The sequence below is a fragment of the Mus caroli genome, chromosome 4 (assembly GCF_900094665.2).
Source record: "Mus caroli chromosome 4, CAROLI_EIJ_v1.1, whole genome shotgun sequence".
In the NCBI taxonomy this organism is placed as follows: Eukaryota; Metazoa; Chordata; class Mammalia; order Rodentia; family Muridae; genus Mus; species Mus caroli.
Window position 1 is genome coordinate 117,124,293 of NC_034573.1, and position 13,633 is coordinate 117,137,925.

The following is a 13,633-nucleotide window of genomic DNA, read 5'->3' on the forward strand; positions in this document are numbered from 1 at the left end:
CTGGAAAGATGAGAAAGGCTTAGGGAGAGCAGTCCATGCCTACAGGGCCCTATAGACCCCCACAAAAAGTTTGACTTGCTTGGTTTTTTTTGTTTTTTGTTTTTTTGGCCACAATGGAATGCTTCTTGAAGATAAGCTTTAACAAAAGCTTTTGGTTGTGGTATGGTGATAGGGTGGTCTTGAACTTTTAGTCCTCCTTCTGCCTCCCTGAATGAGATCACAGGTGTGGGGAACCACACCTGGTTTTATGTGGTGCTTGGTGGGGATTGAGTCTAGGCAAGGACTCCACCGACAGAGCTACATTCTTAGCTCTAATCTTAATCGAAAGAGCGAGTTAATTAGACTTGACTCTCATGTAAGACAGATCTTTTGGGCCACTGTGGGGACGAGTAAGGGTGGAGGTAGGGAGTGACTGCAAGGGTCCAGATGGTGAAACTAGGTGTCCCAGCCAGCCGGCCAGCCGTGAATTAAAAGGCCTGATGGCAGGAAGTGATGGAGTTTTGAGTATATTTGGGAATTACTGCCAGTACGACTTGCCAGTGATGTGGGTGTGATTGCGATGACGAAAGAGGCTCCTAGGTGTTTTTCCCCCCTTCTTCGATGAGTGTGAGTGTGTGTGTGTTTCTGTGTGTTGTGGCACATGCGTGTGCACTTATGTATGCCTGCGTAAAGGCCAAAGGGAGACTTCCTGTGTCCTGTTCTATTATGCTCCACCGTATTCCTTTGAGACAGGGTCTCTCATTTAATCAGGGGCTAGGCTGGTGGCTAGCAAGTCCCCAGAATCCTTTTCCCTCTCCAGTCCTGGGGCTATAGGCATGGCTTCCTGGCTTTTTATGCAGGTGCTAAGGTTTGTGCTTGCACAAAAGGCACTCACCAACAGAGCCATCTTCCCAGGCTGGTTAGGGGGATGGATGAGGGAGATCATCCTCCATCTGGGACAAGATGAAGGAAATGTGTAACTGTTTTCAGCCAGATCAATAGGAAGTTGGAGATGTGACTGTGCCCCTCAGGGAAGAAGTTGGCTGTGAACACACAAACCATCTACACTATCATATAGGTGGTTCTATTGATGGTGCTGACCAGGACAACTGAGAGAACTGGGCCCTGGGGCATGTTACGTTTAGAGACTTAGAAAATGGAGAGGAAGCAGCTTCAGAGATTCATAAAGACCATGAGTGGAGTGAAAGCTAGGGGAAGATCACTGCCTGAAGACCAATAGAAGATGAAATTTAGGGAGGAGGCTCCCAATGGCCAAACACTGCTGAGGAAATAAGATGGGGTGGGAAGACTGAGCACTGGGCTTGCCAAATTGGAGAGCAATGGGGTGAGAAAGAGGAGACAGACATACAAAACTCTTAGAGTTACCTTGCTTTTTGGTCAATGGTAGACAAATGGAGAGGAGGTGTGGAATTGGGAGAGTTAAAGGGAGAGAGAAGCCAAATATTATAGCATACTACTTTCCAAAGGGGGATTTGTTAAGGAGAAAGAGCCCAGAGTAGAGATGAGATGGTGTGGTCTGCTAGCCAGGTGGAAAAGGGGTGCTTCATCCATGCTGCGGAGGAGAAGGCAGGACACTGGGCAGGCGTGCTAAGAAGATGCTAGGTGTGTCTGGAATGTGCTTCCTCTTCTTGCTTCCCAGGCACATGAGGTGGCTGTCTCTCAGCCAAGCCCTAGGATTGGGAGAATTAGGAGGATGAAGGATGAGGAAAGAAAAGGTATGCTCTAGTTCTCTTGGAAAGTTGGGTAAAAGTTTTAGGGAAGTATAGGATGGCTTAGAAATGCCAGGGACTCAACTTGAGCGTCGTTGTCAGACGTTTAAATCAAGATCAGTTGGTCCAGTTGTGTGGTTCTTCAAAGGCCCAGCAACAGATGCCTCTTGGAGAAGGTCTCAGCAGGCAAAGCACTGGAGGGACATATGCAATAGCAAGGGCTGGGGAGTATCTAGCAGTTAGTGACTATAGGGGCCTGGGGACTCTAAGCTAGGAGAGAATGGGGTGAGGCGGGCGGGGGGAGTTGTGAAGAGAGGTGATGGGCAGTGAGCAAGATGGGGAAGAGGGATTGCTTTAGTGAGATTGAGTGATCTGGTAAGACAGGAGATGAAGCTGTTGTACAGATGTGCAGACGAAGTGTGGGAGGTAAGGATAGGTAAGGTTTGGTGGGTAGAGAAAAAGCTTGGGAGTAAGGAGGTCAAGGAACTGAGAGGCCCGATATGTTAGCTACAAAGATGTTAAGAATCATAACGAATGCTCTGGTAGAGAGCAAGACAAGGGGGCTAGGGATCACACTGGCCCCAGAAAGGATGGGGAGTGACCAGGTATCTTATTTGTATCTCAAACTTAGCGTGTTTGAAACGGAAGTCATCTTGGCTTCCTCAAATCTGCACATCCACGGCAACTCTGGACTCACTGAATCACATTGGCATTCAGAGCTAGAGACCTGAGTGTCTCTTTGATTCTTCCCCGTGCTTGGTCCCCACACTCAACCAAATCAGCAGATCTTTCTGTGAGTCTCGATTTGTAAAGCCCAGCTTCCTCTCTCCATGCCCACTGAGCACACCCTGCCCGGTTAGGGCTATTGTGCTTTCTCAGGCCCTTCCCTCATACTGCAAACAGGCAGCCCTGCCTCAGTCAGTCCACGCTGCAACCACGGGCGTCAACTCCTGTGATAAATCTTTCCAAGGACTTGCTCTTGTTTTTAGGATGAGGTCCAAGATCATTAACAGGGATCTGCAAAGAATACATTACACGATCTTTCCTGGTTCATTTCATCCTCAATCCAAACACTAGCCCCTCAGCTGACTCAACCACCCTGGCTTTCTTTCAGCTATCAGATTTGCCCTCTGTTGATTTATAAATGTTGTCCTTCTCTATCCAAAGTCCCATTCTCCAGCACTTGGCAAACTCTCCCTCTCTCCATCCTTTCCTGGATGCCTGGATGTCAGGCATCCCAGCATCCCACACTTCCCCAGAACAATAGGCATTTGATACTCATCCTTTTCTCCAGGATGTAAGCTGTGTGAACCCAGGGTGTGTGCTTGGAGCCTAGCATTGGAGGACTTGACATACAATGAAGCCGATATTATCTGTTGAATTGAATTCAAGGAGAGGCTCTAAGGGTGGGGCATCTGCGGGTGATGACAAGATCTGGAGCCTTGTGAGTGGGAATCTAAGTGTCTCAGAGGACAAGAAAGTCATGGAATAAAGAAGGCAGGGTGAAACACAGGTGGTCCTTGTGGTCCCAGGTCACTTGCCAAGGCAAGAGAAGAGTAGATACCTGGCCGTAGGCCCAGTTTTCAATGAGTGAGAAGTGGGCGGCATGGACGGGAAAGAAAGGAGTGCGCAAGAGGAAGACAGCAGGGAAGCACATGTGGATTTCTCAAGAAAGAGGAGGGCTGAGTGGAGGCAGGAGCTGTGGGAGGATGCTTGAGAATGTGGGAGATACAGGATGAGACAGCTCAGTGGCCTCAGCCACTTTTGCAGGCCTTGGCGGGCCAGATGGTCTCCACCTGGCCTATGGTTCAGGGCATGAGAGCTCTGGAATGTGAGGGCATTATGGGAATGGTCTGGTCATAGGGTGAGCTTACAATATGCTGGACATAACAGCAACTCCTGGAGTGGGCTACTAGACTCCTACAGGAATTGCTGGTAGCTCGTGTCCTAGACTAGACTTGGCAGCTGTCTTGATTTTAACACTGTAGGGCCATCGAGTTCTGTTGAGAGTACCTGGGCTGGGTCGTCTCATCTCTGGGCTGATGAAGGTTGAGAGCCACCCTTGTCCCCTAGTGTCAGAAGTTCAGTAGGTGGCATTGTTCCTTTTACTGGGGACACCAGCTCCTGTGTTCCAATGTTAGCAGCTCCTGGGAAAATGGTCTTGACTGAACCAAAGCTACCTATGAATTCCTGTTGGACTTCCTGCCACCAGGGTTAGGTCAAACTAATGGCTTGTAGGAGTGTTCAAAGAACCAGTATTGTCTACCCAAGTGGAACTATTCTGTAGTGGCATTTATGATACCTCCTTCCAAATATGGCAAGCTCTAGGTCCCTGGGTACATGCCCAGCCTACCTCAGCCCCGCCTTCTGTCTCATTTTCCTCCTCCATCCATCATAGATGCTAAAGCCTGGCCATTAGCTCTGCTTCCAGGGAACTTGACCTAAGAAAGAGGACTCTGACCCAGTCTCCTAATCAGCATAGAATGTAGAGGCTACCCAATGGGCTTGGAGGGTTTCCCTACCCATAAACAAGATTTTTAAACTGGATTTAGTTAACCACAAGAAGCCGAGAGAGGTAAAACCACTTTGCTGAGTTCCCAGGCGTGGCAGAGGGTTCAGATAAACATGACACAGTTTTCCTCCACGAGGCTCACAGCCCATTTACTCAGTTAGCAAACATTTATTGAAGGCTGCAAACCTGGTGACTCAGCATCCTGCCCTTAAAGGGCTCACAGGCTGATGGGTATCATTCACAGGTATCAGCTATTCCAACCCAGGGAGAATGGCAGAGGAGAGAGAGGCCTGAGCTGGCATGCCAAGTGGTGAGGCTATCCTTGAGGTTTGAGGTCATTTGCAGAGGAGGCAGGAGGGATTAGAATGACAAAGATTGGAGGCACATTCATGGCATTGTGGACACCTACACATTATCAGTAGTAAACTGAGGGAGGGAGCCGCGGAGGGAGAGGGAGGTCAGGAGTGCCAGTTTGGGGGCAATGGGATTAGGGGTGGGTGTGTTGAAAGAAATGTTTAAGCTGGAGGAATGGTGTCGTCACACCCATGGACTGAGTAATTATTCTATCCAGGTGTGGAGGGCAGATCTGAGAGGCCCTGTGGAGGATGGGTGGAAGGCTATGGGGTGATGGAGAAGGTGACTTAGAGGTTCTCAGAGGTTGGAGTCAGTGCCCTGGGGTGCTGAGCTGGGGTTACGGGTTGCAAGGAGCTGATGGGGCCGGGGGAAGTGTGAGGATCATCGGCCAGCTCTTGGTCTGGACAGCTAGATAATGGCAGTGCCCTCCATAAATGCGGCAGGGTCTCTGTGAGGAGGGCAGTTTTGTGGGAAAAAGGCGAGGCCAGTCAGGAATTGCTAGTTGTGCTATGAAAGTACTTTCCATGAGAGCTATCCAGGGGCAGCTTGTGGACTCAGAGGCAGGTCCAGGATAGAAAGATGTTTGTGGGACTGTCAAGGTGTGTGTGTGTGTGTGTGGTTATAGGGCAGGGGGAGGATGAGGTGACTCAGGGAAGTGTGTTGGTGAAGGATGAAGGGGTATGGCATGTCTCCTGGACCCCTGCGAGACTCCATCTTTCACTTGCTCTCCACACCATTCTCCCATCTTCAAAAGTACTATGTGGTACTCCCTGCATGGGACCTAAATTGGGTGGGTTGGGAAGTCATGGAGTGGAAAGCAAAGGTCTGCTAAATCACGCACAATGGATCAGGGTTTCCATGGCTCCCTGTCTCCTTGCTGTGGGTAGCTTCCTGCAGAGCTGTGAGGCCCCTGCTGTGGGTCCTGTCTGCTGTTCTTCCTGTCCTGGTGGTGGTGGTGGTGGTGTGTGTGTGTGTGTGTGTGTGTGTGTTTGGTGTGTGTGAGGATGGGGCTCAGATGACCACTTAGCTTGGCTTCCTCCGAGAGAACCACCTGGAACATCACCCCCGTACTTCTCCGCCTGACTATAAAACACTGGGAACATCATATTTATTAATGGAGTTGAGGTCCTCATTGACAAATATAACATCCCCACCAGCCATCAAGTCCCTGGAGGCTCAAGTTCTAGGGACTCAAGGGTGCTTCCCATCTTCTGCTAGCTCTTGGATGAACTTCTGGGGTCCCCACAGCCATGTTTCCCACCTGACCTGCTGCAGAAGACCACACTCCCTTCGCCCATTTTCCTGGGTGGCTTCAGTGGACAGACAGTCACCTCATAACCCTACCTGCAGGTCATGGATACACACCTGCATCCACCGTGGCCATCCCGGCCTTTGTTAGGATCACGCTCTCATCTTGAGGGTGACCTCCTTTGGAGATCACATACGGTGGGCACGTATCTGGCAGTTGGTGCCTCCTGGAAGCTTTCCGGCGCCGGGGACGGAAGACCTCCATGCATCTCTTGCCCACCAGGTAGGCGACCTCACTGAGGTTGAGTAGAATACAAATGGCTGCCGTGACTACCATGAAGTAGGTGAAGACCTTCTTCTCTGTGGGTCGGGCGATGAAACAGTCCACAGTGTGGGGGCAGGGAGTCACAGAGCAAGCTACCACTCGGGGCATGTCATAGTCCTTGTAAATGCAATGGAAGATATAGAGAAATCCCGAGTCCACAGCAGCCTTGAAGATGAGACTCAGCAGGTATGTCCACCACAGGCCACCCCTCTTCTTGCTCAGGTTGCTGTATAGGGCTGGGGCGTTGGGCCCATGTTTGAGGCGATGTTTCCTTTCTCGCTCTTCACGATAGGCCACGTGCATGACCACTAACAGGGAAGGACAGGTGACCAGGATGAGCTGCAGGGCCCAGAGGCGCACGTGGGACACGGGAAAGAACTCGTCATAGCAGACGTTGGGGCAGCCTGGCTGCTTGGTATTGCAGATGAAATCCTTTTGATCGTCGTCCCACACCTCCTCTGCCGCCACCACATACACCAGCACCCGGAAGATGAAGACCACAGACAGCCAGATGCGGCCCAGTGCTGTGGAGTACTTGTTCACACCGCTCAGGATTCCCTGGAGAAATCCCCAGTTCATGCTGGCTGTGTCCTCAGTGCCTCACGTGGACGTGTGTGCCCTTGTGTGCTAACCTCTCAGGCTCTGGGAGTCACGAGGCCTGGGAGAACCTGCAGATGGATGTCTTTGTAGATGATGCTGAGGACTAGATGGTTTCACAACAACCACAGGGACATTTGTGTCGTCATTCACGGTGACTCAGTGCTGGGACGGTCCCGGTCCCCATTTCACAGGAAAGTGTGTGATGGCTGAGAGGTGAGAGGTCTCCTGCCTGAGATCACAGCAGCAAGTAGCACAGGTGGTTTTGAACCTTGGTCTTCAGATTCCGCCGGAAGTCAGCATCTCTTTCCTTCTACAAAGTAACAAGCACATGGAAGATCAAAACCACATATGCCCTGCCAGCCAGCCCGTGTCTCAACCACAGTGGCCCAGAGACTTCTAGAGTCAGATGGCTTTGGGGACTGGATGAAGGCAAGAAGGGACAGGCTAGGCAGGCCTTAAGTGGGTGTCAGATTCATTGAATTTTTCCTGAACCCAGCATGGGCAGGGCTCTGGGTTGGGAATGCCTACTCTGACTCCTTGGGAGATTTCTCAGAGCAGTTTCCATCCTTACTCCTTTGTGGCTCTGGAACTTTGTGAGACATCCCTTTCCAAACTAAACAAAGACTCTTCTGCAATCGGTGTGGCTTGGCCTCTTTCCCACCCTGCTGTGTCAGTGCAGAACAGACAGGCATTCTTTTTTATTTATCTCTTTTATTGTCTGGAGATCTGGACCACAGTTGGTCCCTCTGGAATTCCAACCATTTCATGGGTATGTGTGTGTGTGTGTGTGTATGTATATGTTTGTGTGTGTGTATGTGTATGTATGTGCCTGTGTTTGTGTTTATGTGTGTGTATTATGTGTTTGAATGTATGTGTGTGTTTGTATGTGTGTATTGTATGTTTGTGTGTGTATTGTGTGTTTGAGTGTGTATGTGTGTGTTGTGTGTGAGTGAGTGTGTATGTATGTGTGTTTGTGTGTGTGTGTATAAGGGATAAGGAGGAGGCAGGAGCTGGGTTCTGGCATGGTCTTTGCCCCACCACTGATCTTTCTTCCTAGGTGCACCCCTCTTCTCTGACTGCCTAATTAGTGGCTGTCTGAGAGTCATGCCTCTCATTTTCATACAGGCCATGTTTTGTGTACCCCAACCTTGCTCTCCCTGGCTCTAGGGTACTTAGGGCGTTCCATCTCAAGCCCTCCTTGTACCATCCCTGATTCAGCTCCTGGTTTCTGCAGCCATGTATCCCTGGGACACGTGCTGAGGCCCCTCTGTCTTCCACTGCAGGGAGCATCACCCATACCTCATTGGCCCAGGCTTCCTTGTTAGCCTGCTGGAGGCTGGAAGGCAAACTGGACAGCTCTGTCTCCTGGGATGAAGCCTTTTGTCAGGCCCAGTGCACTCTCAATGGATCCTAGCTAAACTGAGCTGCTGTGGCTTACTCTTTCCCAATCTCTTCTGGATTCTCCTCTGGTCCTCTGTCCTCTCTTTAGTATAGCACATTTCCTGCCCTCTGTGGAGTTTTCCTAGGTTCCTTCAGAGTCCCTGCCTGGTCCCCAGCCCTAGGTTTCCCCAGGGACCTCCCCCCACAGCTGTCTCCAGCTGTATTCGGTCCTCACCCTTCTTGGGTCCTCACTCTCCGGTGCCGGCTTGTCTGTCAGCCTGAGGCCGTCCTGGAGGCAGCTTTTGTTCCTCACTTACCAGCAGGGTGGGGCTTTCTGAGCCAATGAGCCAAGAGAGAGTGCTGGAGTGGGTAGGCAGGCTGGGTAGAAGGACTTCCCTGGGCACAGTGGCAGAGCAAACACCTGTGGCTCATCTCTTGGGCCCACGCCTTCCTCCTCCTGCCTGTCTGGGTTGGTAGGTATGTGGGTGGGACTGGAGTGACGGAGGCCGGAGTTTGGTGTCAAAATGTCCAGGTACAGGATGGTGCTAGTGACACGGATCCTGTTCCTGTTCCTTTCAGCTTGTCATGTGTGTCCCTCTTCCTGTGCCCTGGTTCCCAACTCTCTCTTTTGGCCTCAGGCAACTGGTTCTGAGATCCTTAGCGGCTGGTTTTTATGGAAGGGGATAGCCTTGATTCAGCCTGTGACTTGTGCTACGCTGGTGGGGGGTATATATTTTCTGTTTTGGAACCCAGATAAGCCACCTGGATTTTCGAGACCCACTGCCCTGCTGGAGACCAGGAATGCAGGCTGGTGATTTCAAAGGCTGCTGTTGGCTTGGTGCCAGGCATGTAACCTTGTTGTATGCCCTGTGGTCCTAGGCTTCTGCTGGAAATGGCTCTGGAGAAGCTGGAGTGTGGTCCAGCAGGGGCTACAGAGGGGTGCTGGGCTTGCATCCGGCAGGGACAGTGAAGGTTAATAATGGACACCCAAGGAGGGGCCCCTCTGCTTCACTTCACACAAGCATTTATTGTTGAGCACTCCCTAATAGCAGTGATTCACACGTACGTGGCCTTTTTGGCTGGCTAACCCTGGTCGTGCCAGGTACTTGCCATTGCTCACAGTGACCCCCACAGGCAGGCAATGCATTAGGAACTCAGCTGAAGTTGCCTGTGCTCTGATGCAGCCACGCTTACTCCAGAGTCTGGGTGTTTTCCATCCCAACATACGGTTCTGCCAAACTCCATCATCTTTGCAGACACCCACAGCCCAGACTTCTAGCTGGGACAAAAGGCTAGCTTTGGAACAGTCCTGAGGAAAAGCTAGAGACCCCCTTTCTAGAGGACAGGGAAACCCCTTGACTCCAGGAAGGGTACAAAGGCCAAGACCCAAAGGACACCTTGAATCTGTAAACCCATTTATCTTTATTTAGCTCTCACCCTGGGCCACACAGGAAGGCATTTGCTCGTTGGTGCCTTCGTGAAACTGCCCTCCCAGGAGCCCTGCAAAGTGGCCCTCGGTGTGTTTATTTAACAGAAAAGGAAACGGAGGTACAGAGGAGAGGGGTGATGCAGTGAAGTCCAGTCAGCTGGGAGGCACAACTGGATCCCAAGCTCTGGGAGTCCTCCCTTTTGCCTGCCTCCAACGCCAGCTCAGCTCTTCTCCCCATCAGCTACATTCATGAGAGACTCTGGAACCTTCCAGGTCATGCCCACCCTGCCAGTCCATTCTAGGGACCCTTCACAGAATGGTTTTCTTCACATGGGCTCGAGGGCGGTCTGGTAACAGAGGCGGGTGAGCATCTGAGCCCAGAAAGATGAGGTCGCATGAGAGGAAGTCCTTCTCTTTGCTAGGAGAGTTGGCCCAGTTTGGGTCATTCTTTGTATGTGCAGTGGGTGGTCTCCTCAGCTGCACACACTCAGAACACCGCTTAATCACTAGGTAGATCAGCTCCACAAGGTTAAGCAGGATGCAGATGACGGCGGTGACCACCATGAAGACAATGAAGATGTTTTTCTCGGAGGGCTTGGCGATGAAGCAGTCCACTGTGTTGGGACACGGCTCTGCATGGCACTTGACCATAGAAGGGAGGGTATATCTAGGATAGAATGCGTGGAAGAGGTAGAGGAAGATAATGTCTATGGTGGCCTTGAACGAGAGGCTGAAGACGTATGTCCACCAGAGTCCGCCCCGCTTCTTGCCGGGGTTTGGGTAAAGGTACCCTTCGCCAACCTTTTCCTGGTACTTCTTCTCTCGAGCCTTTCGATAGGCCACATGCATGACCACAAGCAAAGAGGGGCAGGTGACCAGGATGAGCTGCAGAGCCCAGAGGCGCACGTGGGACACGGGGAAGAACTCATCGTAACAGACATTGGTACAGCCGGGTTGCCTGGTGTTGCAGTCAAAATCCTTCTGGTCGTCCCCCCACACGCGCTCAGCTGTCACCAGGTACACCAGCACACGGAAGACGAAGACCAGAGACAGCCAGATGCGACCAAAGGCTGTGGAGTACTTGTTGACTCCGCTCAGGAGTCCCTCAAAAACACTCCAGTTCATGGTGGACTCAAGGGCTGGCTGCTCCTGCAGGGGAACGAGAATGTCATTTCCCACGTTAGGGGATGCTTAGCTTGAGAACTTCACAGAAATGTGTCATCACAGGACTAGGCAGTATTATACCCCCATTTTATAGATCAGAGAAACTGAGGGTTAGAGGCGTTTATGAAGGTTTCTTGACTATTAAAGGCAGAGCTGGCATGGAGGCACAGGTGGTTAAGTTTGAGCAGCCCTGCTCATAAAAGAGGGTGGGTGCTGATGCCAGGAACCAGTCATCCGGAGTCCCCGAGCCTTGGGCTATTCCCCCTACGACCTCCCCCTCCAAGGGAACCTACTTTCTGTCCTTTGCTGTTAATGTCCAGGCAATTAGGTGCCACTTACCTGAGGGTGAGACACTAGTAATTAGATGGACTTCGATTAAAGTAGGGAGACAGGGTGCTCTTTTTACAAGAGGCTCCCCAGAACAAGCAGGTGGGCCAAGGTTTCCCAAACTGTTGTTTCACGAGACCCCTGGCCCATAGGCAGGCGAGAGAGTCCTGAGAGAAAATAATTCTGTGTTCTAGGCGCCCTGGCAAGTAGCTGCGTTCATCAAAATTAAGCAGGCCACTTCTCTCACCCATGCTAATAAATTAATTCACTTTGTGACTCCCTCAAAGCAGGATGCAAGGAGGCAGCATTACCAGAGCGCCTCTGACCACAGAGCCCCCTTTCATCTGCACCCAGCTTTGATCATCTTTGTTGGACAGCTTTGTCAAACACCAGCGTGGCCCATGCCTTTCTGGTGGGTTCTGCTGGTGAACTTGGTGTGAGTGACTAACTCAGTTTCATTTGTGCAAAAGAGTCCCTGCTTCTCCCAGGAGGAAGCCCTCTCTGCCCGATTCCTGGAGGAATGATGAAGGCATACTGGGACCAAGGCACTGTGCACCCCGATGCGCACCCTCAGAGAGCCGCACACTTCCATGTGCTGGCTTGTGTGGAAAGTCAGTTGATCTGACCTCAGCAGGGTCAGCTGCAAAGCAGGGTCAACTCCCATCGTGCAGTAAGAGGCATTTTCCGAAAACCAGTATTATCCCCTTATAGCATGGGGTATGGTATTTAGCAGCCAGAGAGCTAGTAAGTAATAGAGTCAGGACTCAGACTTAGGCTGGCTGGTTCCAGAGTCCACTCTACAAACTGTCCAGTTTTGAGTTGGAGCCCTTTCCTCAAGTTTTCGTGAATGGCCTGCTCTCCCATGCGTCTCCCTTTTCTTTCTGATGGAATTTGGGTGAAAGCGTCTAGGGGTGTCTCTATTCCCCACCCCATCTGGCTATATCACTCCCCACTTGGCCACGTGGTGGCCTGGCTTTGAGTCACTGACTTCTCTGCACAGTCCTGTCTCAGGTGGGTGGGGCTGGCAGCGTCCTAGAAACACCCAGGGAGGCCTAGCCCTAACCCCAGGGCTCTGCAGGCTGCTCCAGAATTGAGGCTGTCTGCAGCGGAGCTCCGCCCTGCTCAGCCCCTTTCCTTCAGCTCCAGGCCCCCAGTTCCGTCACCTTTGCCGGTTGGGGAGAAGAGGAAGAGCCCAGAATACAGGAAGGAGTGCCTCCCTTCATCAGGACACAGGATGGCCCATGCATCCAGGCCACCACCCTCCAGCCTCCTCCAGAGAACTCAGTCCGGTTAGGTGTGCTGAGTCCTTTACCTGAGCAGCGACTCCTTAGGGCTCCCTTAGTACCCGCTCCTGGAAGCCAGCAGTTGGGGTTCAGCAAGCATCAGAATTCATGTCAGAATCAGGGAAGGGTTTCTGGTAAAGCTCATTCTTTGGGCAGAGGCTGTTGAGCAGCCCAGGCGTGTCCTGTTGGCCAGGAGGGGTGTGTGTGTGGGAGGAGCTGTGGGCTGCCTAGCCATTGGCTAGGTCCAGGACTCTCAAAGACTGCCTCCGATGAAGCTCCAGAAAAAAGCCCTAGGGGTTTCCCTCCTCCCAAAGCAAGACTTCAAGCATCTTCTCAAGAGAAACCCCTGCACTTTAACCTTTCACCCCCAACCTTGTGTGGGGATGAAACGCTAGCCCTGCCCTCTATAAATTCTTCTTTCAGAATTCTCCGGGGCCAACTCTTTCGAAGAGGCCTTCTAAGGGCTGATGACTGCATTCTCCCTCCCTCCCCTCCTCCCTCTTCCCTCCTCCTCCATTGCCCCTCTCTGCCCTTGTCCTGCAGCTGAAGCCCACACCCCGCATGCGTGCAAGTCCTTCATCCCTGTGTAGGACTCTCACATCCTTGATCTGACCCTCCAGTTACTCTCCAGTCCCTGAATTTGCTTTTGTCTCTTTAGAGACAGCGCAGGTTGGCCTCCAACTCTGGGTGCTCTTGGTTCAGCCTTTTGAGTGCTGAGAATCTCAGCTCGGAGACTCGGTTGTTGCGCATGCCTGGATGAAGCCTATCTGCCACACACCTTCTCTCCTAAGGCACATCACAGTCTTCTGGGGCTCTGGAGACTAGACCGTATCTCAGCACTATGCTCTGGGACATTTTAAGCACCAAAATGATCAAACCCCAAAACCAACCAACCAACCAACCAAACAAACAAACAAACCAGGGAAATGAAGGATGGGGTGTGGCTCAGCGAGTGGAGTGCTAGCAAACTTAAAGCCTTGGGTTGGGTCCCCACCGAGGCAGAAAGGGGGCGTGGTGGTGCATGCAGGTAATTCTAGCGCTTGGGAGTTGGGAGACAGGAGGATGAGGATTTCAAGGTCATCTTCTCTATGAAATAAGTCTGAGGCCATCCTGGGCTAAACGAGAGACAGTCACAAAACAAACAACATAAAACGAGACAGACACGTGCAGGGTTTATAACAAGAGAGCTGCAGGAAGGCAGGCGTGGCTCTCTTGGCTTCAGCCCCGGGAGCTCTGGGCAGCGGCCACCATCGTGCTCAGAGTGGAGATTTTTGTGTTACACACATGTTCTAATGAGCCCGT

The 13,633-nt window shown here is 51.7% G+C and overlaps 2 protein-coding genes across 2 annotated transcripts; both read right to left on the reverse strand.

Moving 5' to 3' along the window:
- Nucleotides 1-5,666: 5,666 nt before the first annotated feature.
- Nucleotides 5,667-8,403, reverse strand: Gjb4 (gap junction protein beta 4). The gene is made up of 2 exons (XM_021161474.1): nt 8,364-8,403; nt 5,667-7,058 (listed from the first exon to the last, which is right to left on the reverse strand). Exon 2 carries the CDS (start codon nt 6,725-6,727, stop codon nt 5,927-5,929), a length of 801 nt encoding a protein of 266 aa, XP_021017133.1. The 5' UTR covers nt 6,728-7,058; nt 8,364-8,403; the 3' UTR covers nt 5,667-5,926.
- A 1,128-nt stretch (nt 8,404-9,531) lies between these two features.
- On the reverse strand, nt 9,532-12,499 carry Gjb5 (gap junction protein beta 5). Its single transcript, XM_021161447.1, has 2 exons — nt 12,361-12,499; nt 9,532-10,706 (listed from the first exon to the last, which is right to left on the reverse strand). Exon 2 carries the CDS (start codon nt 10,680-10,682, stop codon nt 9,867-9,869), a length of 816 nt encoding a protein of 271 aa, XP_021017106.1. The 5' UTR covers nt 10,683-10,706; nt 12,361-12,499; the 3' UTR covers nt 9,532-9,866.
- Between the last annotated feature and the right edge of the window lie 1,134 nt (nt 12,500-13,633).